Genomic DNA, 27,696 nt, shown 5'->3' on the forward strand with positions numbered 1-27,696 from the left:
TTTATCCTTCCATCATTGTATTTATTCATGGCGCTATGCTAATGAACTGGCAGCCAGCATATGGTGGATTAATCAAAGCCTCCCTTGCCGCATAAATGAAGTTCAGCATGTAAAAAAGGAAAAAAAAAAAAACATGGGTTTCGCCTTTGCCGATTAATTCTTGGTTTGAAAGATCTCCTATTTTTGCTGTTGAATGTTATTCTGAACATGTTCTAGTGTTTATACTGCAGAATCTTTGTAATGTACCACAGCAGCATGTGTGTCAGACTGATAGAATGAACTCCCAGTGGTTTGTTTCCCTTGGGGTCAGAGTTCACAGTTGGATTGACATGTTGAGTCTTGTGTGACATGTAGGTTTGTCCCCTTTCCTGTCTGTCAAGCTCTGTCATCACAAATAGTCATGTCTTATGACGGGGAGTGTGTGGAGCATCTATAAATAAATTGATCAGATGGAGAAGGAGAGAGAAGGGTAAAAATAGAGAGATGAGAAATGGGGTAGAGAAACATAAAAGAGAAAAATAAGTGAAAGAAAGGTCATGACTTCATTTACATTCATTACATAGGTTTATTAAGCTAATGCTTTTCTCCCCAAGCAGCATACCAGTGGGGAATCAAGATAATATTCAACAAGACCTGATTGCGTTGCATTGTGAAATCGCAACGCTGTTTCTTTGACTTGGTAGTGCTGAATGCAGCTTGTAGAAACACATCTCTCTGACTGCTCACTGCTGTCTGGCCCTGTCAGGCTCCCTCTGCCCAGTCACTGGAAGCTCATCAATAACCTTTAATAGACCACAGGCACAATATGCTCTGTGGGTGTGTGTCGGTGTGTACAGTATTAGAGCATAATAGCCATCTGTGTGTGTGTAGCTGGCGTTATTAATAGGGTCGGTCTCTATGTGGTGACAGGCTAAAGCATACGCCTATTTGCGAATTTGTTTCCCGTGTGTTTTTTGCGCACGTCCTGAGATGGATGACATGTGCACGGGTTATTCCTCTCTGGATCTGAGCCCATCTGCCGCCCCACCCGAAATTCTCCCCATTGACTAACCCACCGGCTCTCTGTCTCATTATATCTGCTTCTAAATGGAACTGACTCTATGGATCTGTCTTTCTCTCTTTCTCTCTCACTCTCTCTCTCTATGTTCTTCTTACTCCTACCTTTCCCTTGCACTGATCTGAGATATCCGTACTGTTTGTGCTATAACGCTCTTATTGTTAACCTGTTGCTAGTGTTGTAGTGTCTACATATTCCCCAGTGCCTTGTTTGCAACTACCCCAAGTCTTTCCTTTTCAAGGCTATCAGAACAGCAGTCCAATAAAGGAGAGAGAAAGAGAGGAGAGAAAATAGCCTGTTCTCTTTCATCTCCCTTATCAGCAGACAGAGACGCAGACCTTGAAGTGCCTCAATAGACAGTAATTATTTATGTGTTAGTTATACAAGCAATTACACTGTAAACTTTAGTAAATGTTATGCAGTTTCTGGAAGTGACTTACTTTATGCACACATCCTGTCTGTACTGGTACTGAACTCCATAGTTTTGGTTTTCAGGCCCTAATGTCCCTAAAACTGTAGAATTTGCTTTTCCATATTGCTTGTACAGTTTTTGATGATTTAAGAAATTAATTTCAGACAGGTGTGTTTCTAATGCATAACATAAAGGTGTGCTATCTGTTCTCTACTCACACTAGTGATTGAGTATTGTTTAATATGGAAATAGGTTATTTATAAACATTTTGGTTGTGTGTGTGTGAAACTGTCAATTAAAAATACTGCTATATCTACACTCTAAAAATGCTGGGTTGTTTCAACCCAAGTTTGGGTCAAATATGGACAAACCCAACTGTTGATTAAAAAATTTAATTAAAAAATGTAAACCAACGGCTGATTTTGTCCATATTTGACCCAAATTTGGGTTGAAACAACCCAGCATTTTTAGAGTGTAGATATAGCATGATGTGTATGATTTCTGCTCTGTATAATTTTTTCAATGCAAGCTTTGAGGCTTTTCTCTTTGTAGTGGAGCATGAGCATTTTTGGGGGGGCCTCTCCACTACTGCATAGCCACCGAAAAGAGGTGCAGGAAAAACTGCCTTAACTGTAATAGAAATAGGGTGACCAGATTCCTTATGGTGGAATACAGGACAGGATGGACAGGCACCCCACTCGCACAACCCCATTTCACATATTTCATTGATATGAGAGAATTTAATTTCATGATAATGATATATATCATTAAGTTATTTAATTTTTATATATATATATATATATATATATATATATATATATATATAAGAACAAAGAAGCAAATTACAAACAATAGGCCAAATACTATAGAGTTCCAAATTAAATAAACTACGTTTTTTCAGGTAGGCTACAGTAGGTTTATTTAACATGTATACATTTATTTAACATCTTTAGTTGTTTGATTAACATTAATGACACAGACACGTATTTTAGGCTGCTGTCCCTTTAAAACCAAATGCTAGAATTTACTGACACACATCCGGTTTTCAATAAGCTGTATACGTTCACTTAAGCCATAACATCTTAAGCCATAATCGACTGTATTTATGCGAGATACTCCACATGATGGACATTTTGACAACTGTGTCTGTATTTGACCATGCAGGCGCAAAGAGTCGGGATCGCGCGCTGTTTGAGAGCGTGCTTCTGGTGTGTGTCATTCAGCTCGATACCATGAGTTCTTTTTTTTTTTCACAACTTACTGTGCATAATAACTTGATAAACTCTTTTTGAAGTTTCTTATTTAATGTACACGTATGCTTCTTTGAAATCTTCACGTCTGACTTGATCTCCTCCGTGCTTTCTAATATCCTGCTTTTACGAACTGCAAGTTAACCAATAACAAATTGTGATTGGATGGTAATTTTGTTCTCCATAATACTATGACGAGATTGGCTACCTTTGATTAGGCTATTCTTGTGTGACAGAAGACTGATATTCACTTTTTTATGATCACCTTGCAAAGACGTCTGGTCACACTATAGAAATGACAAAATTTTATACTGGTCAACAGTCAGTATTTTGTCCACCCCTTTGTCCACACATTTTAATATTCTATATTATGCATTTAATCTTATTATATTTATTATCTATGTACATATTATGCACAAGCGGTTAAGGATTCTTCCTCTGCTTTTCATTGTCACTTAACAAAATAGTCTTTGTGAGCACCACAATGTCATAGTTTTTGTAACTGCAGCTGCTCTGGGCATGTGACCAAAAGCGCAAATCTTGTTGGTTGGCTAGTTTTTTCCACAGTCTGTAAAAAAACTGTTGCCTTGACATCATGTATTAATTTTGACTTGTGTTTTGTTTTATTCTTAGATCTAGAAACGGGTGATAACACCTCATTTTACATCCTCAATGTGGGCCAACCTCCTTCACTGGTGAGCCAATCACATAGTCTCCAGCGGCATGGAGGCCCGCCCCCAGCCCAACTCATCACCACCTCCCCCTCCCTGCAGGCCCACCAAAAGACCTATGAGCAAAGCTATGAGCCTCAGGACTCTAAATACACGCCCACAGGGGTGGGTAGAGGGGGGAACGGCCCACCAAAGGCCTTTGAATGTCCCAGCATCCAGATCACCTCTATTTCCCCGAGCTGCCAGCAGGAGATGGAGGCCAGTGAGGATGAGATGCGAACCAAGGGTCCAGATGGAGACTACCACGACAGGCCTCTGTCTCGGGACCACCTGTACCTGCCTCTAGATCACTCGTATCGAGATTCGTCCCTGAGCCCGAGTCCATGTAGCAGCCTTTCCTCACGTAGCTGGTTCTCAGATGCATCATCCTGCGAATCGATCTCACATGTGTACGATGACGTGGATTCTGAGCTAAATGAAGCAGCGGCACGTTTTACCCTGGGCTCACCGCTCACTTCACCTGGCTGCTCTCCACAGGCTGGACCGCAGGAGGAAGTATGGCAACAGCAGCATCATCATCATCATCATCATCACTCGGCCTTCACTCACTCCGTTTCTCAGCCACACTGCCATTCTCTTTCGCCCCGCCAGTCGCCCTGTCACTCGCCCCGTACCAGCGTCACAGATGAGAACTGGCTGAGCCCACGTTCACCTTCACGCCCCTCTTCCCGCCCGACATCGCCCTGTGGGAAGAGACGTCACTCCAGCGCTGATATATGCTACCTGGGCTCTTTATCACCCCATCACTCCCCGACTGCCACGCCCGGCCCCTCGCCCAGGGGCAGCGTGACCGAAGACACCTGGATAGGAAGCCCATCCATGAGTATGTCCCCTTTCCAATGTTGTCCCTCTGAGGCTGACATTCCCTCCAAGACGAGGAAGACCTCCCAGGACTGTACAGCAGCAATCCAGCAAGGGAAGGGTGACATGGCCATGGATGACTCTGGGAATGTATCTCCTTTGCTTGACTCGCCTGCTGAGGATGCCATGCACGGATTAAAGAAGGATGGATCTGGAGAGCAGTTTCTTTCTGTCCCATCTCACTTCACATGGAACAAACCCAAACCAGGACACACACCTATTTTCAGGTAAACCCCCTCCTCTGCTTTGAAGAGACTCAAGTAAGAGAAAGAGCTGACTACTATATTGTCAGTGTCTTTCTAAGGCAGCATCTAAACTGACAGAGAACGTCATTTGACTGATTTGGCAGCAACTTTTTTTTTTAGTGGTCAATCACATGCAGCACACAGATAGTGCTCCTTACAAGCACAGGAGACTCAACTTTCACTTAGGCATGGTTGATTTTGTCTTATGGCCACTAAGCAATAAAGGGCAGATATTAAAATCCAATATTTTGCCTAAATAAATAAAACACAAAAAACTAAAATTTTAAATGCTACAAGTCAGTTTAGGCATCACAACATTATAAAATACAATAAATATGAATAATCATTTTGAGATTTGCTAATGATTACATTTAACAGTATTTTTAAACATTAACTAAGCGAGTGTTTAATGGCAAATTAAATCTAAATGTCAAAATTTGGGAAATTTCGATACCGATAAATTTATATTAACTAATTAATTGCATAGTGTTCTGTAATTAATATGGGTGTAACGACACATTGTTATATCGAGATATCACAATATATAAATGCGATAATATGTATCATTAATGTAAACGATATAATTAGTTTGATCTGTATTTATACGGTATAATTCACCCAAAAATACAAATTCATGTACTCACCCTCATGTCATTTCAAACCTATAGAGCTTTTTTTTTTAGCCCCGCCCCTTTTCAGTGCTGCGCTCGTTGTGTAACCCAAGTCTGTGTTCTGTCTTCCGGTTTGTATTTCCACAGCATGAAGGCAAGATCTTATGGATTTATACATTTAGAGTAGCATGAGGTAGTTGAGTGAGCCAATGAGCACAAAGAGTTAAAAGTGTGTCCACTATCCATATCAGAGCATCAGATAATGGTTTTGTGTATGTGTGTGCTAGTTAGATGAAGACGGCTATGTGTGTGCCCTGGCCTCTGTCACCATAAATCAGTAAAGAGAGCGTGTGGCTGTGGGTCACAAACGTGTCCCTGCCCACAGTCGTTCTGTTATTGACTGCACCAACACCACACACTTTTTAACTCAGTCGGGCCCCTTCATTAATAATCCACAATGTATAGTAAACACACTTGGTTCCACATTCAGCAACATATAAAAAAGAACTCAATCATACAACCTGCTCTCACTCTTTCTCACAAATATGTCATGAAATGTTCAGTAAAGCAACATGTAGGTGCAATGTTGACTAACATCTTTATGGCCGTACCTTCATACAATAGAGACATGATACCTGATCCATGTTATATGAGCTCACAGCTCTGCTGTCTGCCATCGTGTGTGTGTGTGTGTGTGTGCTGACTGCTCTATCAATCAGCAGCAATAGAAAGATCTAGAAGCTTGACTGGTTTAACAGATGGGAGTGCAATGGCAGGGTTGATGAAGTTGGCACAGCGTTGAGATTTAGTCTCTAGTGGGTCTAGTTTAGGACAGTCAGCTAAGCATAACGCACTTTCAGATGAAGACACACACCTGCCTGCTCTTAGGACTGGCCAATGTATCAAATAGAGAATGGGTCTCATTCACTAATAATTGCGTGAATTATTCATATTTATCGCACAGCAGAACTTCTCATGAAAAATTTCCTCCTATATGGAATATATGCACATGCATTTGTTTTTAACCTCGTTCAAACGTTAATGATTTTGGAGTATTCTAAATAAGCGACCGTGTGGCAGAGGTTAGTAATTTGCATAAAAATGCCCATACCATGTCCGTTATAAGAGCTTTCCACACACTTTTTCCTTTCACTGTTCTCAGCAAACATGACTCTCTCTAAAGACACTCTATCAATTCCATCGAGAGTATCAAAACACAAGAAACATCTTTAATACAGATTGCAGACTTCTGATTAGCCAACTGTACATAGGCAAATCTGCATCTTGATGCATAGGAAACTCGCAGCTCAAGCTATAATGCAAATTTTCTTATACTTTATTGTGTGTGTATATATATATATATATATATATATATATATATATATATATATATATATATATATATATATATATATATAATATATATGTACAGTGTTTCTGTGTGTGTATGTATATATACATAATGATGAAATATGTTTGCATAAAATTTAATTTTAAAACGCCACCCAGGAAATTAGAATAAATTTTAGAATGAAAATTATTGATGAATCATGAGTTGTTCATGAAAACAATTGTACGCAGATTAGTGAATGAGACCCATTATGTTTTAACTTTAGTTTTTCAAATGTTTGGGGTTGGTAGGATTTTTTTAATGTTTTTCACAGAAGTCTCTTATGCTCACCAAGTCTGCATTTATTTTAACAAAATTATAGTAAAAAGTAATAATGTGAAATATTGTTACAAATAACTTTTTTTTTTTAATACATGTTAAAATGTAGTTTTATTTCTGTGGTGGCAAAGCTGAATGTTCAGCATCATTACTCCAGTCTTCAGTGCCAGATGATCCTTTAGAAATCATTCAAAATTGCTGAATTGGTGCTTAAGAAATGTTTGTGTTATTGTGAATGTTGAAAACATTTGTGCTACTTAATATTTTTGTATAAATGGTGACATTTTTCAGAATTCTTTAATGAACAAAGTTTGAAAGAAAAGCGTTTATTTGAAATATATTTTGGTAACTTTATAAATGTCTTTACTGTCACTTTTGATAAATTTAATGCATATTTGTTGAATAAAAGTATTATTTTTATTAAAAAAACAGACAAACCAAAACAGAAACAAAAGAACTTACTGACCCCAAAATTTTGAATGGTAGTTGTGCAGAAGAGTTTAAAGACATGTTTGAACAGTGTCTTTGATTTAAACTTCAAATTTACCAATTCCAGTTTTTGCAATTGACAAATCCTCATGAAACATAAATCATTCTGTTTGTTTCTGCAGTATTAATCAATTCAAAATTCCATTTCAGTGATTCTTATCTATATCGATGAAAGTATCTATGTGGAATTTATATATATTTTATATATTAACATATTGTTTAATGTTTAAATGTGTAAGTTAATATCCCTGTTTATTGACATATTGGTGTATACAAATGATAAAAATTCAATATTTTTCCTTGTTCATTTATTTATTTATTTTTTTTTTTGTGTACCGCACTTGTGCATGTATAAGGCAAGTGTACATTTTCACCAAGTAAAGCTGATGGGTGTCCACAGGCCACTAGGCCACTATAGTTAGGCCACTACCGTCACACACAGCCTTCTCACGTTTCCCCTGACGATCTATCTCGTGTTACCATGACAGCGGGCATGTACATGTCACATTACAGGAGAGAAATGATCGGGAAAGAGAGAGGATATGGTAGAGAACTAGACTAAGATAAAAATCTGTGAAAACAAAAAATCTGTTTAAAAATTCAGATCATTAACCTGCCTTTAAGTTATTCATAACTTATATTTCACAAGTTGATTTAGAAAATACATAGTTTTGCATATCCTTAAAAAGATAGTTCACCCAAAAATGAAATTCGGTCATCATTTGTTTGCTGTCATTACTTTTTTCCTTTTGAGGAACATTAAAGAAGATATTTTTAGAAATGTCTTGTTTTTTTGTTTTTTTTTTATTTTTGTACATAAAATAGAAGTCAATAGTAACTAAAATGGTTTGGTTACTAAAATGGTCTTCTTCTGTGTTTGGAACGACATAAGGGGGGAGGAAATATATTTATTTATTTTTATTAACAGCACTGTGTTACTAACTATGTTAGCATTTAACCTGCCCTTACAAAAGCATGTCGCATCATGATCTTTGATCACAAGTCTTGTTTTTCTTTTTAAAACCATATTTTTATATCCAATTCACAGTTCAAAAGATCATACACCTTTTTAGTTTTTTTTTCTTTGAGCTTTCTAATTTGTCCTATAACTCAGTGGACGAGCCTATCGAAGGATTTTGTGGCACACACATACCACAGCTGTACGATTTCATTGTCAAATTTATTTAGATGTCTTTCATGCATAGCGTTTTTTTCGTGGGGAGTGCCATTTCCGGCACCAGCAACAACACTGAAAAAATAAGATTTGTTGAATTTCTGTGGTTGTGACAAACAAAATAACATGAAATCGATGTATCCTGAACTGTTGCTTAACTGCTCAATGAGTGATCTTGTTTTGTATGTTTTAATTTTTATAATCAATCTACGATTCATCACTATGCATTGTGTAACTGCTCTGTTTATGTTGCTCTTGGTCTGTGTACAGGGCATCATCTCTGCCTCCCCTGGACTGGCCGTTGCCAAATCAGTATGGGCAGTATGAACTAAAGATTGAGGTTCACCCCAAAGCTCATCACAGAGCTCATTACGAGACCGAAGGCAGCCGAGGGGCTGTCAAAGCCACGTCTGGGGGACACCCTATCGTCAAGGTGAGTCTCCACAACAGTGATGATGCCATTTTCCCTGGCTATCTTTCCTGGTCGAATACATTTGTTTGTTGATTGCCACCAGAGGTTAAACTTGTTTTTGGATTGTCATACGAAGCCTTGTGGTTTTGATTGTTTTTGGCCACAAAATTGGGAACAGAGTATGATGCCATCCGTTCCCTCACAGGAAGCAGAACTTGAGAAGCGGGACCACACAGAAAGCGTCTGCTGTGTGGCCTAGTAACCTCATTACTGGTCATAAAATTCATTTTACTGGGTAACAGCTAGTGCGTGACTGTTTTGGTGTCAGTTAGATCCAAACAAACAGTATAGCAGTCTGATTAGAGACTTTATTTCATACCAACTGCATCTGTGCTACTTGTACTAGCGGCTTACCCATGGGAGCGTGCTTCAGAGGTGATGGCATCATTTATGTAAAATGAAGCCAAATTAGTATCCTGCTGTATCATGTGGTACTCCTGATCAGATAGGTAAGCTTACCTGGCACTCTCTTGAGTCTACCTCTCATAGGGAGACTGAGAGAGAGCTTGTTGGTAAATATTTTATGGTCTTGGAGGCAGTGGCCTCTTTTGTGGTAGCCTTAATGAAGCACACATACAGCTCAGGAACCAAGATCATTGAACATGTGTGGAAGAGAAGAAGGCCTTTCCCCTGAATCATAACCTCTGGCTTTGAATGGTCCATTAAACAACCACAATTACAGACCTGCATTTCTGCCACATCACACCTCAGTCTTGTGTCTTGGGGGCCATTAATTGGTCATTCCTTGTTTATGACCTTCGTTAGGTTACCTGCATGATCATCTTTCATTATCAGACATCTCATCTCTTTTATACTGCAGGGCTGCCTTTTACAATGCCCTTTGTTCCAGTTCTTCTTAGTTAGTTTGAGTTCTTTGTACTTTTTCCAGACTGTACCTCGTGAAATTTGTAGATGTCAAATGCAAAATCAAATCACAAAATATTTAGGGATTTCCTATCTCTTTGGTGTAGCATGTTGTCAGTTTGTGTATGGGTTGTTGATATGGCATTTGTGTCCAGGGTTTCATACTGAAGATAGTAGTGAATAATGAATTGGTAAAATATATTTAAAAAAACACTTTGAAGTAGTAAATTGCCTTGTTTCGTGATTATTTGTAAATTGAGTATACATGAAATTCAATCAGTGCTCAAACATTTCTGACAACGGCTGAACATTTAAGCCTTATTATTATTTAATACACTTACTGGCCACTTTAATATATACACCTGTTCAACTGCTTATTAATACAAATATCTGACCAGCCAGTTAAATGGCAGCAACTCAGTTAATTTAGGCATGTAGACATGGTCAAGATTTATCTGCTGAAGTTCAAACTGAGCATCAGAATTGGGAAGAAAGGTGATTTAAATGACTTTGAGTGTGGAATGGTTAGTATCAGATGGGCTGGTCTGAGTATTTCAGAAACTGCGGATCTTCTGGGATTTTGGGATTTGACAATGAGTTCACTAAACTCAAATGGCCACCACAGTCACCAGCTCTTAATCCACTAGAGCACCTTTGGGATGTGCAGGAATGGGAGATTCACATCATGGATGTGCAGCCAACAAATCTGCAGCAACTGCGTGATGCTATTGTGTCAGTATGGATCAAAATAAAAAGGGGGGTCCAACCTGATACTAGCAAAATGTACCTTATGAAGTGACCAGTGAGTTTTTAAAAACTCAAAAGTCCATGCATAATTCACAGGGTTTAATTCATTTTGTCAGAGAAATGGGTAATGCATAGTTTCACGTGCCCCCTCCGATTTTTGAGCAAAATTTATTTTGAAGGTAGCTTCCAAAAAAATTTTTTTTACGTTCGATACAATCCAACAGGTGTAATTACAATGTTCAGTGCAGCATGTAATCAACCGCTAAATTCAAATCTGTGTTCTCGCTTCGACTTGTACTGAGCCGGAGTAAAGTCCCTTTCAAAAGTATATAAAGTCTTTGACCAGAGATGGACACGCTCACTTAACCATAGATCACAACTCTTCATTGTTTTTAACCATATTATATAATGTTTAATTTATGTTTCTGATATTTAAATACACAGTACTAGCAAAAATACTATATTTTGTAAAATACACACTGATGTCTTATCCTTTCAGGAGTAATTTGACACTGTGTTTTATTGATATCAGATACACACTGTGTATGTAATTATAAAGTTATTTGTTAATAATGTTAATACATTTGTTTCTGTATTTACTAATCTTTGTTTACGTTAGTTAATGAAAATATAGTTGTTCATTGTTTGTTCATGTTAGTTCACAGTGCATTAACTAATGTTAACAAGATTTTAATAATGTATTAAATGTTGAAATTAACATTAATTAGTTCATGTTAACTAATGTAGTTAACTAAGGTTAACTAATGAACCTTATTGTAAAGTGTTACCCTTTATTCTTTTGCCAGTTCACTGGCCACTTTCATGTCTTTTAGGAGAATGGATGGATTTTTATGTTGTTATTCCGGCAACTCTGATTCTGAATTGCAGCAGCACCCTTCGCCCTTAAATAAACTAACATATAGGTGTTTAAACAACAAAATACATGTACTTACCCGTATTTGAGAATCAGAATATCAGATATTTCATGATATAGTTAACATGTTTGGGAATGTTTCAAACAAAAAAGCAAATGAAATAAAACCAATACATCAGTCATACAGCACTATTGTGGCTGCAGTGTCAAATGACAAGCATGATGTGTCACCATGGAAATAATTATACATAAAAATGCGAGGCGATCACTGACCATGCCCCCTCCACCCCTCATGGGTGCCCCTTCAGAAATGCATACAGTGCTTGATGCCTCTGAGTTTTGCCATGTCTTTTTTAATATAAGATGGTATTATTGTAGTGAAGGCCATAATGTGTGACACTCTTCATAGAAAAATACCTTTTACATTTTTTGCCATTAAATTGAATGCCGTCATATATTGGATGCTTGCTGATATCAGTTAGGTCATTGATTGCATTATAAATGGAATTAAATAAATAATCTTTTTATGATAATTTGATTTAATTATTTATTTTATATAAATCATTATTATTATTATTATTGTCTGTAAAAAAAAAAAAAAAACCCTTAAGTTGGTAATTATTTATTATTTAATAATAGACTAATGACAATTAGTATGCAGATGTTTCCTTCAGAAAATATATATTCCTTCTGCATTTGTAGAGAAGAAATGTGCTTTCATGATTGAGCCTGTAAAAATGTAACGAATTAGTTAAAATACAAAGTTCAGTTGTCGTTTGCAAAACTGATTTTTATGTCTTGTTTGCTGAGATTTATTTCCCAGCCTTTTGTGCTTAAACATCAACCACCTGTATGCACATGAGGATGAGTGTTGTGCGAGTGAGCGTGCCTTCCTTACTATTTCAGAGTATTAATGACTAACTTTTTAACATCATAGCCCCTCTTCCCCTCACACTATGACTGAGGGTGCATAATTACCTCACATTAATGAAGTCTGTTCGGTGGTAGACACATACTGGTACACCCACAGGGAAAAACTGTGCTAGAAAACCTGGGTAAATATGTGTTTTTGTTTTTTCAGGTTTTTTGATCATATTTTTACAAGGTTAGTTCATAAACACCGATATGAGTCTTATCGTATAAAGTTAGTATGGGTAATAATATACTGAACAGATATACTATATTAATTATATGTTATATAATTATAATTGTATGTTAAATGTTAATTAATTATATATTAATTATAAGTGAGCAATTGTATATGTATGAATAAACATTAACCTTGAATTATAAACACTGTATTAAAAAATTGTTAGTTCATGATACTTAATGCATTAACTATACTTTCTATAAAGTGTTAACATTGAATTTTCACACTTGTCTTTTGTTTTGTGTTAATTTTGACTCTTTATATGCTGTTTGATTGTGGTTTTGAAACCCTCTGGTTCCATTTGGGGAAATCTGCACATGGAAAATCTCCCATACCTGCAGACCTTTCAGCGAGCAGCTGTTTACAATAATGTTTCCCATGATGCTTTCTGGGGCATGCGCTGCTGGAGTCTTAGGCTGCTACTGTGGAGTATCTGTTGTTGTGACGTTAGCAGGTGACACCGCAGACTCCATCTGTCCTGGGAGTGAGCTTCTCTGCGGTGACTGGATCTTAGAGATGGTGAACAGACTCACTGAGCCATATTGCCGTCAGCAGCACTTACGCTGCCAATTAGCCAGGAGAACAGACCCATACACCTGTATGCCAGTTGTAAACTAACAACAGACTCTGTTTGTTTGTGTGTTTTTATGTATGCATCAGGGAATTTGAAAGAGAAGGCAAAAAAGGGACTACCTCAAAAAAATTTGAATGAGAAAATAGTTATTACAGAATTAAATCAAACCATAAAGAAATATGAGATGAAATAGTGTGTGAATGGAAGTGATTTGAAATTAACTTGAAATGATTATCTATGAATGAACTGTTAAATGGTTAAATTAAAAGAGCAACTCCATGCCTGTGACCTTCATTACACTTGTTGTGTTTACCAAGCATTTGTTGACTAATGGACCAAAAAGAAGATGGCTATTACTCATAGGCGAACAAACAGCCACTAGTAGCTAATAAGAGTTACATAAAATATACTTATTCCAAAATTGTAGTTATTAATGCTGTTCCATATGCCTTTTAACACAGAAACCATGTAAACATCAAACGGAATTGGAATTTTAAAAGCTGAAATAAAATAAAATAAAATATAAATGTTAGATGAAGAACTTAGAAATGTTGCCTTGGCAAATATAACTGAAAATTACTAAAACTGAAATAAAAATAATTTAATGGTAAATAGAAATAACAAAAACTGATAAAATGACAAAAGCACAACAAAATTACCAAAAAATTGAAAAAAGAAAGCCAAATATACTGTATATGAAAAAAGCAAATTCAAAATATTTATAAATACTATAATAATACTTGTATAATAGTGTTTGTGTGGATGATCTGATTGGATACTTCACCTTCAGCTAGGGCTGCAAATAACAATTATTTTAATCTGAACAGAAAAGTGACTTTATTTAAACGTATTGTTGTTAAATACTGTAGATATCAATCCGAGCAAACCTTGTGAAAACAGCCCATATTTGATAAAAGAACATTGCGTGGTAGCGCAATTCGGGTCTGGCGCTGCTGGTCTGCAGCTGGATATATCTCGGGCTACTGGCCCGAAACGCAGCTCTGATGTGCAAAAAAGGGTTAAAATAAAAACATTACATTCTAAACCACAAAACATATGAATACATACCATTTTAAATGGTTAGTTCAACCAAAAATGAAAATTCTGTCATAATTTACTTATGTTGTTTCAAAACTGAGTTTCTTTCTTCTCTGCACTAAAAAGAAGATATTTTGAATAGTGTTGCTATCCAGACAGTTGACAGTAGCTATTGACTATGGAAGTCAATGGCTACGGTCCACTGTCTGAAAGAAACTCATACAGGTTTGGAACAAAATAAGGTTGAGTAATTGATGACAGAATTTTCCTTTTTGGGTGAACTGTCCATTTAAAGCAGAAGTTAAAATGACTAAATTAAAAATAATAATAATAATAAACAAAAACAAAAGCACAATAGGTTAACTTGTACAAGGTATGAGGAACACACACATCACTCATCTGAACATAGTAATTAATTGTATTACAATAATAAACCTAAACTTAATTTTTTCACAATTTTTAAAAAATTTTTAAATGTATATATTAGTCAGAATTATAGCACTCCTGTTCTACTGCACCTTGTCTGTTTGACACGCATACATGCTTGGACATTGAAGTCTGTGCAATTTAACGGAGACTCGCTTATTGTCAAATGTAAAATGTAAGTTATGCACTAAGGAAAATGAAAGTAACTAATTTTTACTTGTTTACGTTTACTCTTTGACTTCATGCACCTGGGAACAATACAAGTATAGACACCACTATGACTAAAAGTTTGCTAAGAAGTTTTTCCTACTAAAGCGTATCCATGGTGAGCGTGGCCTTGGACGTCAGAATGCCCAGTTTTCCTACCTAGTTCCTACCTATTTGGCAAAAGGAAAGACATGCGTTTTGTCCATAGAAATGTGTTATTCTACTAAACATCTACTGTAAAGTGACGTGACTGGCAGATGGTTTCCTTGCCCAGTGTGCAGGCGTGACTAATTGATAAATGGATTCATTGTTGATTATTTTGTATTATGGATTATAATTAATTTTATCGATTAGTTGTAGGGCTGCCCCTTAATATTCAACTAATTGTTAGTCAACTAGAAGAGGCTTAGTTGACCAAAAATTTTATTAGTCGGTTAGTCGCAGAAGAAAAACATAAACAAAAAACCTTGTGGTGAAGTCACGCAATCCACAAGGGATAGATCGTTAACATCGGGTCCTTGTGGTAATTAAAGTATGTCCGACAGGAAATCCAAATGTTCACCTATCATCCATCGATCTCAAATATGGCTAAGAGTAAATACATAATTCGAATTGGTAAACTTTTGTTTGTGTAAACTCACAATAACAAGAAAACACAATCAAACAGGTGCTCACAAATCAAGCCTCGTGCACACCGGGCCTATTATTGCACGCACTTATCACCAGCATTTTTCGAGATGTTTTTCGACACATCTTTGTGTTCGTACCTAAGCGATTTTCACTGGCGATGCACCAACTGAACGTACAAATTCACTCCGACAGTATGGCGCTTGTGCTTATTGCAAGTGAACGGTAGTGCAAATAAACATTTATGAATTAGATATTCTAAATATTTCTTGAATGTAAACAAAACAATAAAAATACAAATATAAAATGGCATATATGGCATATACATGACATGAGGAGATGGTAGTCAGAAACGGTAGTGCAAATAAGTCACAATGACAGTAGTGCAAGTGAACGGTAGTGCAAATAAACATATTTATGAAATGACATTCTCAACAATATTTCTTGAATGTAAAAAACAATAAAAATTCAGAAATAAAATGGCATATAATACACATCTATTGGTGTGGGCAAAAACTGGCAGAGCACGCATAGCTTGTAGGGGTCTTCTTCGTCGTCGTTTTCTTATCAATGTGTGCTCGCCGTTTTGAGCTTGAGCGCCACCAAGTCGTGTTTTACTGTAACTTCAGCAGCTCCAGGCATGTGAACAAATTCCAGGTATGTGAACAATCTCATTGGATGACCAGTCTTTAACATGGTGCGTCAAACCAAAAAAAAAAAATGAACCCGATGCGTTTTTTTTTGTTTTTTTAATTACACTTTTACATCTGCCGTTTTGCGCGTCGGTGTGCACACTCACATTGGCGCCCATTGATTAAACGTCGGCGATAAGCATGTGCAATAATCATCCCGATAATCATCACACCTTCAGTGTATACTTGCCTCTTAGACATGAGAAGTAGAGATGTATGAGTCAGCATCGTCGACTTCATCTCTGCAGCCGAAAACAGAAAATATTATCAATAAATTATTAAAATGTTTAGGCAGTCTCCTTGCTGTTTTTTCATGACACATTCATAATTATTACTTTTACCGGTCATTATTATAATTTATGGCTTATTAATATACATGTGGGATTAGTCGACTAATCGCTTAAATGAATGACTAGTAGTCAACTTGAAAAATATTTAGTCGAGGGCAGCCCTAAATAGTTCTTGCAGCCCTACCTATAGCCATTCAGTAGTTGTGCTCAGTCCCATGTAAACCTGTACAATGCTTCATCATGAAGCAGCAGAATCCGTCCCATTTGTGCATTTGTCATAGAGGTGCAATGTTTATGTGTAGAGTAACGACTGGCCCAGTTATGTGGATGCTAGACCCCTTACACAGGTCATGAAATTTGCTTTACAGGGGCAAGAGCAGTCTAATGTTACAACCAAAACACATGCTTAACTACTCCAGTTATTGTGTGAGAGATCAGAGACATGATTTGTGGTGAAATCAAGAAACGTGTGTGAGTGTTTCTATCAGTTGTGTGTAAGTCAAGCTGCCATAACAGAAGGCTGCGGATTGCAGCATACAGTAGCCAGACAAACACCAGCAAAACAAAGTGACAGTGTTTACTGGTAGTGTTTGGACTGGGCTAATTCACAGTTCAGAGATCTACGAGGAATGCTGTGTAATGCCCTACAAACCTCACTCTCATTTCATTGGGTTCGATGTTAACCAAAATCAGCACACCTGTTGCTAGGAGACATAGAAGTTGTGAGCCCATCTGGCATAGACTTTCCTAAATGTAAGTGTGTGTGAGTGAAAGATCACAATTGAACTGGTTAAACACAAAGACGCACACAAAGGACAGCAGAGTTTACATTTGCCGTAGGATCTGTTCATGTGTTTTATTCTCAGAGAAAGTCACTTGTACCTTTCACCCAAAGCTTTTATGTAGATAAAAAGGCTCAGTGGAATCAACACACATGATGGAAATCAGCTTTATGAAAAATAAATAACCCTGTGTTTTTAGAAGTAGGATGGCAAAGGAATATTCTGGGCTAACTCTACTGAGAGCATCTGTTGCCAGGTTGTCAATTACAACAGAGAAGTCGTCTAATGGCAATTGTACTGGAGAGGTTAAAAGCAGAAATGCAAAGCCTATGTTTTTGTTAAGCACTTGTATAAATGATACTTTTGAGTCAGGAATACCATTCTGAACATGCCCACTGTAGAAAATTATCATGCCTGACAGGCTGGAGAGGCTCCAACTTTGCCTTTACAAGCCTGTAGGGATGATCAAGCCGGGGACTTTTCTCCTTTCTGGTTATAGGCTACCAATGTAATTCCTGTAGATGAAGTTTCGCTCCATAAAAATAGTTTGCTTTTGGTTTTATTGTGCAAAAATCATGCAAAGCGTTTTTTTGGTGGGGGGGTGGCGGGGGGATTTTTTTTATTTCTTTTTTTTTAAGAAATTATTTAAGAAAATGATATACTTTTGCTGTGATTCGTTTATTTAAAAAAAAAAAAAAAACATCTGTGTACCTTTTTTTTTTTTTTTTAATAAAACATAACATTTAAATTATGCATTTGCAAAGCGACTTGCATTGCATTCAGGGTATAGGTTTCAATGATTCATGCATTGTCTAGGAATCAAACCCATGCAAGCACCATAGTCTACTGTTTGAGCTACAGGAACACTTTTTAGTTAATTAAAAAAATAAATATTATTTCCAGCAGTTTCAGCAGACCAAAATCCTGTGTGAAAATTGTACACAAATTTATTCCACTGCTCTACAATCACCATATAGACTTCCATTATAAGTGGTTTACATTTACATTTATTACTTTGTTTTTACAATCTGAGATACGAATCAAAATCATTATTTGTGGTAAAACAATTTAGAGTTTAATCCTGAATAGTCTTTTAATTGATCTTTTCCCAAAGATATTAGCTTTATTGTTTTGTGCAACATGGCTTAGTATGAAAAACAAAATGGCTGACCTTGGTGACCCTCAGACCTCAAGCTGGGTCATTTTCTGTGTCGACCAGAGACGTTTGTGTACTTTGTTAATTTTTTTTTTTTTTTTTTTCCTGGGGAGCAACACTGTTGTCTGTATACCCTCATGAGTGCAGTGCTTTTGTTGTACAGTAGCCTGAGGCTGTATCTGATGTGGATTGAAGAGTAGGACACAGCACAGAGAACGGAGGGGGTGAGAGAGGTACACACCATGGTAAATGCTGTACTCGCTCTGTACGAATGTTTATATCTTGATGTGTTTGTGTGGAAGTCTTAGTGCAGCCTTTTACACATTGACATTATTTAAACAACAGGTTACCTAGCCTCCTAGGTCTGCGCACTCTCCATGTGTACACCTCTGTTTATCCCTTCTTTCTCTCTTTTTCTCTCTCTCTCTTACACACCCACACTCTCACACACACACACACACACACACACACACACACACACACACATACACATACACATACACATACACACACATAGGCATATGTTGTGTAAACACTGCATTGGTGAACAGTCCTCTTACTGTGTCCAGTAAGTATAGAGAGCATGTCAGCACTAGTCGACGGTTCAGGGCAAGAGGTCCTGTCTGTGTGTGTTTGTGTGTGTGTGTGTGTGTGTGTGTGTGTGTGTGTGTGTGTGTGTGTGTGTGTGTGTGTGTGTGTGTGTGTGTGTGTGTGTGTGTGTGTGTGTGTGTGTGTGTGTGTGTGTGTGTGTGTGTGTGTGTGTGTGTGTGTGTGTGTGTGTGTGTGTGTGTGTGACCTTGAGTCTTCTCCCCACCCCCTCAGGCTCGGGTTTACCCACACACATACTCAATCATACTTGTGCATGCACACACACGCACCGGCTGGCCCTCACCATAGCAACCACAGAGCAACACGGGGAAACAACTTGCCAGCAGCGGGTAGGAAGGAGAGAGATAGATGGAGAGATGGAGAAAGGAGGAGGAGTGGAGATAGAGATTGAAGAGGAATAGGGGAAGGAGACATGAAGCTTTAAGGGAAACTCAAGGTGTAGAGGGTGTGTAAAGGGAGTTAAGGCACGATGAAACATGCAGCCTAAGTACGACAGCGCAAAACGTGCTACACCAAAACAGTTCTGCACGTGCTTTTGTTGTACGCTAGACTGTCTTCCTGCTGTGTTTAAGACCACCTGATTCTGTGTTTCAGCCTGGCAATGCACTGAGAAACAGTCGGAATGAGACTTTATTTAGTCCTCAATATGAAAGGCAACCCAGGGAGGTTATTTTTGCCCCTGATAGCTTTATTCCAGCTATGGGACATGTGACTTTTCTTAATGTCAGCAGTTTAATATAACCAGTGTCAGAGAAGGGAGGTTACAGTAGTGCAGGAACAGTCTTCTTGTGAAATCTCACTCAGACACACACTGTGGATTTCTTCAGGCCTGTCGATGATGAGAGGATGAATGAGAGGATGTTTCCTGTAGCTTGGAGAGATGCCACATCATTCAAGACTCCTGTTTTTTAAGCTTGTTTGATTCTGTTGTCTCTTTCCCTTTTTTTCTTTTTCTTTTTTTCCCCCCTCACAGCACGTGGCCACCTCTCTAAGCTTTTCTTCAGGATTAAAGGAAGTGGGAATAGAGCATGGATGTAGTCACTTCACGAAGTGTTGTTGTACAAAACAGAAATGACTTCCTGTTCCTTAAAGAATGAATCACAGGTGATCCACAAAACTCTTAACACGTGTATCCTACCTTCGGAAAGTAGAAAACAATTAGGTTTCCACAAAAATATTAAGCAGCACAACTGTTTTCAAGTAGGGATGCACCGATAGGATTTTTGGGGCTGATATGATACCGATTTTAACAAACAATTATTGGCTGATACCAATATTTGTCACTTCCTTTCTTATTTGAAATTTTGTCATCAAAATAGATAGTATTTTGTAGTATCATGTTTTAAATCGCAAAGTTCAAAAACACCTGCCTTAAATTATACTAGCTGGTTTATTGCTGCTGCATCATCAAATAATTTCTAATGAACATGGATTGGATCCATTTAACATTTAGCAGGCCTACATAAATACAACAGAACAAGGATATATTTAAATAAACAGTGCTTTTTAGGTAGGTTTAATAGTTTTCAGGTACAGAAATGTAAAATAACAATGCATATTCTTCACTGTATACATTAAATACATATTAATCCTTCTTTATTGTAACAGACTTTATGATTAATCTTCTAATTTGTTTTTGTACACTCTAAAATGTTTATTGTCAAATTAACAGTAACTTACTGGCAACAATTATCCAGTAGTTGCTGTATTTAATACCACAGTAAAATTACCGCAAAAATAACTACAGTAGTTTTAATCATACTGTAAAATAAAGTACATCATTATGCTGTACTTTATTTAAATTTTTAAATTTTTATTTATTTTAAGTTAACTGTTATATATTCAATAACACACATTATTGCTTCAGATCAACTTTATTTAGGTTTCATCTTTTACATTTCTGAACTTCAATACAGAAATTTACCAGCTTATTAATTTAATCAATTAACAAAATACAATTAAATTCATACCATTAAAATCACAATAACACATTGTGCCAGTGGAAAATAAATGTTGGAAATATAAAAATAAAGTTTGAAGAGTTAAAGTACTTAATTAGTAGCAGTATACAACAATAACCAGTGAATACATATCATCTTACATACATAAAACCACATGCCATAAAGAAATGGTCTTCTTTATTGCGACGACTCTTCCCCCCCATCTCACGATGGTTCAGCCCGTCTGCCAGCGTCGCTGCACGAAAAAAATGCTGTCAGCACGGCTTAACTGGGAAATGAGCGCCAGCACCAAAAGTATTTATACCTTGAAGTTGCAAACAACATTGGTACAAAACAAAAAAAAAGTGATTACATGCGTTTTAAAGTTGACCTACCATTTTCACAAATGCTTTTCGTCTTCACAACGACTCTTCCTGCTTGTCTCACGTTAGTTCAGCCGGTCTCTGCCAGCGCCGCTGCGGGAGGAAAGAGTTACTTAGTGCGGCTTAACAGGGAAATGAGCACCCGCTTCGATGTTCTTACGGATATTTATAAACTAAAACATATTTATACCTTGCAAAACAATATTGGTACAAAACAAAAAAGGCGATTACATGCGTTTTAAAACTGACCTACCAATTCTAGTTAATGCTCACCCGGTCCAATGTTCATACATATATTTATTAACTCAAACGTATTTATACTTTGCAAATAACATTTGTTTAAAACAGATAAGACAATTACATGTGTTTTAAAGTATACCCACCTACCAATTTCATGTAGGCTACTCCATCCTCGGACTTTAATCTTCACCAGGCTGCAGGAAAATGCCAGAAAATGAACACTTACTCATGTATTTTTATGGAAATGTATTAACTAAAACGTAGCTTTATATCGTGGAAATAACATCAGAATAATACATAAAGTGAAAAAAAGAGAAAAGTTAACCTACCATACTGTTGTAGGCTTTCATCTTCATGATGAGTCTGTCATGCGTGAGGAGGTGTGTGGTTGTTTTTCGCGGTCATTTAGTAGCCTACTGTATTTAGATATACAGTAGGCTAATATTTTCCCAGAATGCATTGAAAATCTACAGTAACATAATGTACACAGCTTATACAGTTGGAAACTGTTAAGAATACAGTAACAAGCTGTGAAAACGACAAAATCTACAGTAATATGCTGTACTCAGATTCTACAGTAGGGAACTGTTGAGAACACAGTATAATACTGTGAAAACAACGGAAATCGTTTACAGTGTATACATTTTAATATTTTTTAATATTAATATTATTTAATATTTATGAGTCTAAATCAAGTGGCAACCTCCCCCAGTTTCTCTTGAAGGCAATACAGAAGTGACTTAAACTGCAATTCATCAACAGCTCCAAGATTACGCAACAGACATTGTACAGCTCAGTTCCTTCACGCAGTTAATTAATAAACCATCGGTTTGTTATATCGGCCTTTTTTCCAGCTATAGCCGATATGCCAATGGTTGTAAATTGAGCAAAAATCGGCCGATAAAAATCGGCGGTTGATACACCCCTATTTTCAACATTGATGAGAAATGCAACCTGAGCATCAAATCAGCATAGAATGATTTCTGAAGGATCATGTGACACTGAAGACTGGAGTAATGATGCTGAAAATTCAGCTTTATCATCACATGAATAATAAAACAAAAACAGAAAACAGTTATTTTAAATTGTCATAATATTTCACAATATTACTTTTAACAGTATATTTGATCAAATAAATGCACCCTGTGAGCATAAGATACTTCTTTAAAAAACATTTAAAAAAAATCTTATTGACCTCAAACTTTTAAACAGTTGTGTTTAAACACATTTAAACACTCTGCAGATAAATATAAAAGGAGATCAGCTGTGATTTTTTTGCCTTAATGGAGGGAACAATTACTGAACAAAGAGGAAAAGAGAAAGAAAGAGTGCAGGGGTCGTGCTGAAGTCAGCAACAGAGGCTGAGCCGCAGGCATTCAGAAACTCCTTGAGAATGTGGCGCCTTGTAGCTGCTCTAAATGTCTTGAAACTGAAGCAGCGCTCTGAAACTTTGCTGAGGCTGCAACATGTTCATGGAATTTCCAAAAGTCATAAATGTTCATGGACTGATGCATCATCTTGTAAAGTGATTTTACATTATAATGCATACTGACCATTAGGGGTTTTGGATACTTCTTTTTATAGCATTCCAGATCAAAATGAATGACTTTGGTGACCTTAAAGGAAACATGAACTCAAAATTTACACTGTTTACTTTAATAAAACATGTTCCTGGATGTTCATGAGTGTACTTTATTTCAAACAGAAATGTTTGTCTTTATAATCTTTCATCAAAATGTAATTACTGGCTCCATTATGCTATGAAACGTCCACTCTTTGGGATCCAGTCAGCTCCCAATTGAGTATTAAATATGTATTGAATATTTTGTTTTACCTATTCATAAATAACCCATAATTTACAAGTAAAATAAGTTGTGAATGTGGTTTCATGTTGATTTAAATCATATCACACCATTGTTTAAATAGTTAGTTAAAATAGTTCAAATTCACCTTTTGACGTTTCAGTTTGCAAAAGTTTGATTGAGATGATGCACTATTTAAATCTATCTTGCACACTGTGCAAGACTAGAGAGCAGGTACACTATATTTAAAATATATTAAAATAAAAAACACTTATTTTATATTTTGTAATAATATTTTCACAATATTACTGTTACTGTATTTTAAAAATTAATTAAATTAATACATTAAAAAAATTTACTGACCGACCCTAAAATTTAGCTGATAGCTGATAGCTTTTGTTTAAACTTGGAAGCCAGTTTCTCTAACACACACACACAACACAGACTTGTTTTGTTTTTCTTTGCGCATACACACAATGAAAATGAATTGTCCAGATGGGTTTGGAGCTGTTACCTGGGGTGGTTCACTCTCATCACTGAAGTAAATCCTACAAGTATGTGGTGTTGGCAGGGTCATGGTTCATTTCAGTTGAGCTTTTCACCTTTTCAGGTCTTGCAGCATAAACATGGCCTCAACTTCTGAATCCCCCATTGCCTGGAGGTCTCACAGAGTTCACAGCACTCACAGAAACAAGAGTGCTCAATGGAAAAGCATTAAATAGAAGGATGAGGCAAAGGTTTCGTGAAGCAGAGTGACCAGTAATGCTCCATTAATTTTTTTTTATTTTTTTTTAAGAAATTGAATCTCTGCCATGGCATGAGTAAAAACATAATGAAGTAACAATGAATAACAATTTTTACTGATTTTTAAAATTTGGTTTAATGTTAATAAAAAAAAAATATATATATATATATATATAATATGCGCTACAGTTTTTCATAATACATTAGTTAATTTTAATTAATACAACTTGACCTTAAAAGTGACATAAAGTGTAGCCAAGTATGGTGTCCCATATTTGAAGTTTGTGCTCTACATTTCACCCATCCAAGTGCACACACAGCAGTAAGTATTGAACACACACACCGTGTGTGTGCCCGGGGCGCAGTTAGGGGTTAGGTGCCTCAGGGGTACCTCAGTTGTGGGTAATGAGAGTGGAAGAGAGCGCTTTTCATTCACTCTTCTCACCTACATTTTCTGCCGGTACCGCGACCTTCAGGTTACAAGTCCAACTCTCTAACCATTAGGCCACAACTGCTCACAACCCAAAATGTATTATTATAAGGAGAAGATTATTACATGGTTCTCTGGAATATTTGAATCAGATTGGTCAGTTGCAACATTCTGAGGTGTTTTTCCCCGATAAACGAGATGCAAGATTGAAAAAAGCATTCTGTGTGAACACAACAGGCCCTAATATTGTTGCTGTTCAACTTCTTGCCCAGAAGATTTTGTACACTGTAATAGTTTATTAGATGATAAATAGGCAAAATTTCAAAACGGTTGCATCTCAAATCCATATCGCTTGTCCCCATAATTATTTATGTGGTTAGAAGCCATGTAATAAGTGGTATGACTGTACTTTATCCCTTCATCTAGTTTGAACTTGTTAGTTGGCTTGAATAAAAGCGGCTTGCTAGCAACTGATTTCTTTGCGGAAGCTTTGCATTTAGTAAGCTAATAAAAAATTTCAACAAAAGTCAATATTTTGTGTCCAATTAATTACTTATGTGCGAAGTAGCGTTTAATACGGGGGATAATGTACATCCAGCTTGTTGTTATCGCAAAATAAACCCCTTCAGGGTGATGCGAGTCCTGATCACCCTGTTGGGGTTTATTGTCATAACAACCAGCTGGATGTACATTATGTCCTACTTAATAAATGATAGAAGGTTCATTTTTTTATTGTTATTTCATGTTAACTATTAATTTTAACATAGAGAAACTTCTTGTGAAAAGTTACCATAAATATTTTGAAACAAAGCATACCCTTTTGGTTTAATAATTTTCTTAGTTACGCATGTCTCCAAGTGTAATAAAACCAAGCTGTCCTGGGAACTACATGAACCAAATCCCACCATCCAAGTCTTCCGTTGTTCCCTGATTCTCTTTTCCCAACATCTATTTCTTTTTCCCCTATCCACACATGTCTGGCTCTGTTCTCAAGACCTGACAGTTTAAATGTGAAGCATGTTTTTCTCATTATTATGTTGCTGTGGTTGGCTTGGTCCTTCTGTTACCTGTGAGTGGGTCATCTCTCTCTCTCATTTTCTTCCTTCCTTTTTTGCTCTCATTCCCAGTTTCTCTCTTTCACTGCATTGGGTCAGTTTTTGCCAAGCATAACATTTCAACAGTAGAGAGCTTGTTAGGAGCCTGTGTGCTCAACCTAGGTAACACCCACCCACACATGCATGTCAGTAGAAAAGCTCCCTTCTGTTTGTGAACTCCTCACCTGTCTGGGAAGCTTATTGGCAGGTCATATGTGTGTACAAACTGCTGGATGGGGCATTGCGCTGCCTCACTGGCTCCCTGTGTCTGACTGAAGTTTGCATCGGACACTCTGTTGTGTTGCACAAGGAAGGAAAATGCCTCTGTGAAAGCTTTTTGTTCTGTAACTTACTTCACAGAATAATGTTAAATCTAATTATTCATGTTTTAATAGGGGTTTCACTTCCCTATTTCCATTAGTCTTGCTTGTACTATTTTAGCAGCAGAGTAGAATGTGTTTCATGGTTTTGTTTTTCTATTCTCACCTTTCTACCCGCTCATTTATTTTTTCCTTCAATATGGTTTTGGTGTTTTTTTTTTTTTGTTTTTTTTTTGTGGCTCGTGGCTCAAAAACGTTTTTTTTTTTTTTTTTATGTTCATGTCTGGATTTTAATTAGTAGTTACAGTGTTTTGGGTTCTTGGAAAAAGTGGGCTAACGTCTGATGTTAATGTGCATGGATGAAGATTTGGGAAGTAATTGCACATATACAGTGTCCTTCAGATGGAAATGCATTGGGGGGAAATGATTGTGATACAAATGGAGAATATTGCCGATTTTACCTGGTTGAATGTCCAGTGTTTCTAGACGAATACAGCCTGTCAGAAATATATGAGTTTGGCTATAGTAGGCTCCAGGGATGACATATTTTTCAGGCCAACCAGGAAGTTACCATCACCCTGATTCCCTCTGCAAAAAGCCCTTTGGATTTTTCTATTGTCTTTTGGATTATTGCAGAAAATAAACTCTGTGACCCAAAAAAGTTGATGAAAAATCATAAGTGGGGTATTATTGATATATTATATGCACCGTATATTTCAGGTGTGGTCTTTAAATTTATTATATAATTTGTATGATTGTATTAAAAACCTCTGTTGGAAACAATTAACCTTTTATTTATTTCCATGCAGATAAAAACTGATCATGAATCATCTCTCCACTTTTTTTAACAGCTGGTTGGCTACAGTGAGAAGCCAGTGAATCTGCAGATGTTCATCGGGACAGCGGATGACCGTTATTTGAGGCCGCATGCTTTCTACCAGGTTCACCGCATCACAGGAAAAACTGTTGCTACAGCCAGCCAGGAAATTATCATTGCCAGCACAAAGGTTCTCGAGATTCCTCTCCTTCCTGAAAACAATATGTCTGCCAGGTACCTGCCAGCAGCTCTTCACTTCGACATCAACCTTGATTCTCTCTCGCTCTGTCTCTCTCACACACACACACACACACACACACACACACACACACACACACACACACACACACACACACACACACACACACACACACATGTTTGTTTTTGTGAATTGTGGGGACTTTCCATAGACTTCAATGCATTTTACACTGAACAAACTGTACATTCTATCCCCCTACCCTGCCCCTACCCCTAAACCTAACCCTCACAGGAAACTGTGCAAACTTTTACTTTTTCACAAAAACTCATTCTATATGATTTATAAACCCATTTACATTGTGGGGACCGCTGGCTGGTCCCCACGATGTAGGTGAACTCAGGTTTATATTACATCATGGGGACATTTGGTCCCCACAATGTAATATAAACAAAAGCACACACACACACACACACACACACACACACACACACACACACACACACACACACACACACATTTGTTTTTTTATCATGTTGGGGATTTTTCATTTGAGTTCTTTTTGTTTTTATTCTGGCCTAATAATACTGTTTATCCCCTAATTTTGTTTTTCCCTAAACCTAACCATCACAAAAGCCTTTTTTAATTTTCTTTATTTAGTACAGAATAAAGTTGTAAAGTTACTGTTTAATAAAGTTATAAAGTTACTGTTTTTGTGGGGAC

At 36.9% G+C, this 27,696-nt stretch overlaps 1 protein-coding gene across 3 annotated transcripts in view; it reads left to right on the forward strand.

The window, feature by feature from the left end:
- The window catches only part of nfatc3a (nuclear factor of activated T cells 3a), a 79,956-nt gene that overhangs the window by 23,858 nt on the left and 28,402 nt on the right, over nucleotides 1–27,696 (forward strand). For all 3 annotated transcript variants that reach the window (XM_067402320.1, XM_067402321.1, XM_067402322.1), the window contains 3 exons: nucleotides 3,353–4,538; nucleotides 8,770–8,932; nucleotides 26,812–27,011. In XM_067402320.1, the coding sequence (XP_067258421.1) occupies nucleotides 3,353–4,538; nucleotides 8,770–8,932; nucleotides 26,812–27,011 (1,549 nt within the window). The remainder of the gene's footprint in view (nucleotides 1–3,352; nucleotides 4,539–8,769; nucleotides 8,933–26,811; nucleotides 27,012–27,696) is intronic.

The sequence above is a fragment of the Chanodichthys erythropterus genome, chromosome 11, assembly GCF_024489055.1.
Source record: "Chanodichthys erythropterus isolate Z2021 chromosome 11, ASM2448905v1, whole genome shotgun sequence".
Lineage (NCBI taxonomy): Eukaryota > Metazoa > Chordata > Actinopteri > Cypriniformes > Xenocyprididae > Chanodichthys > Chanodichthys erythropterus.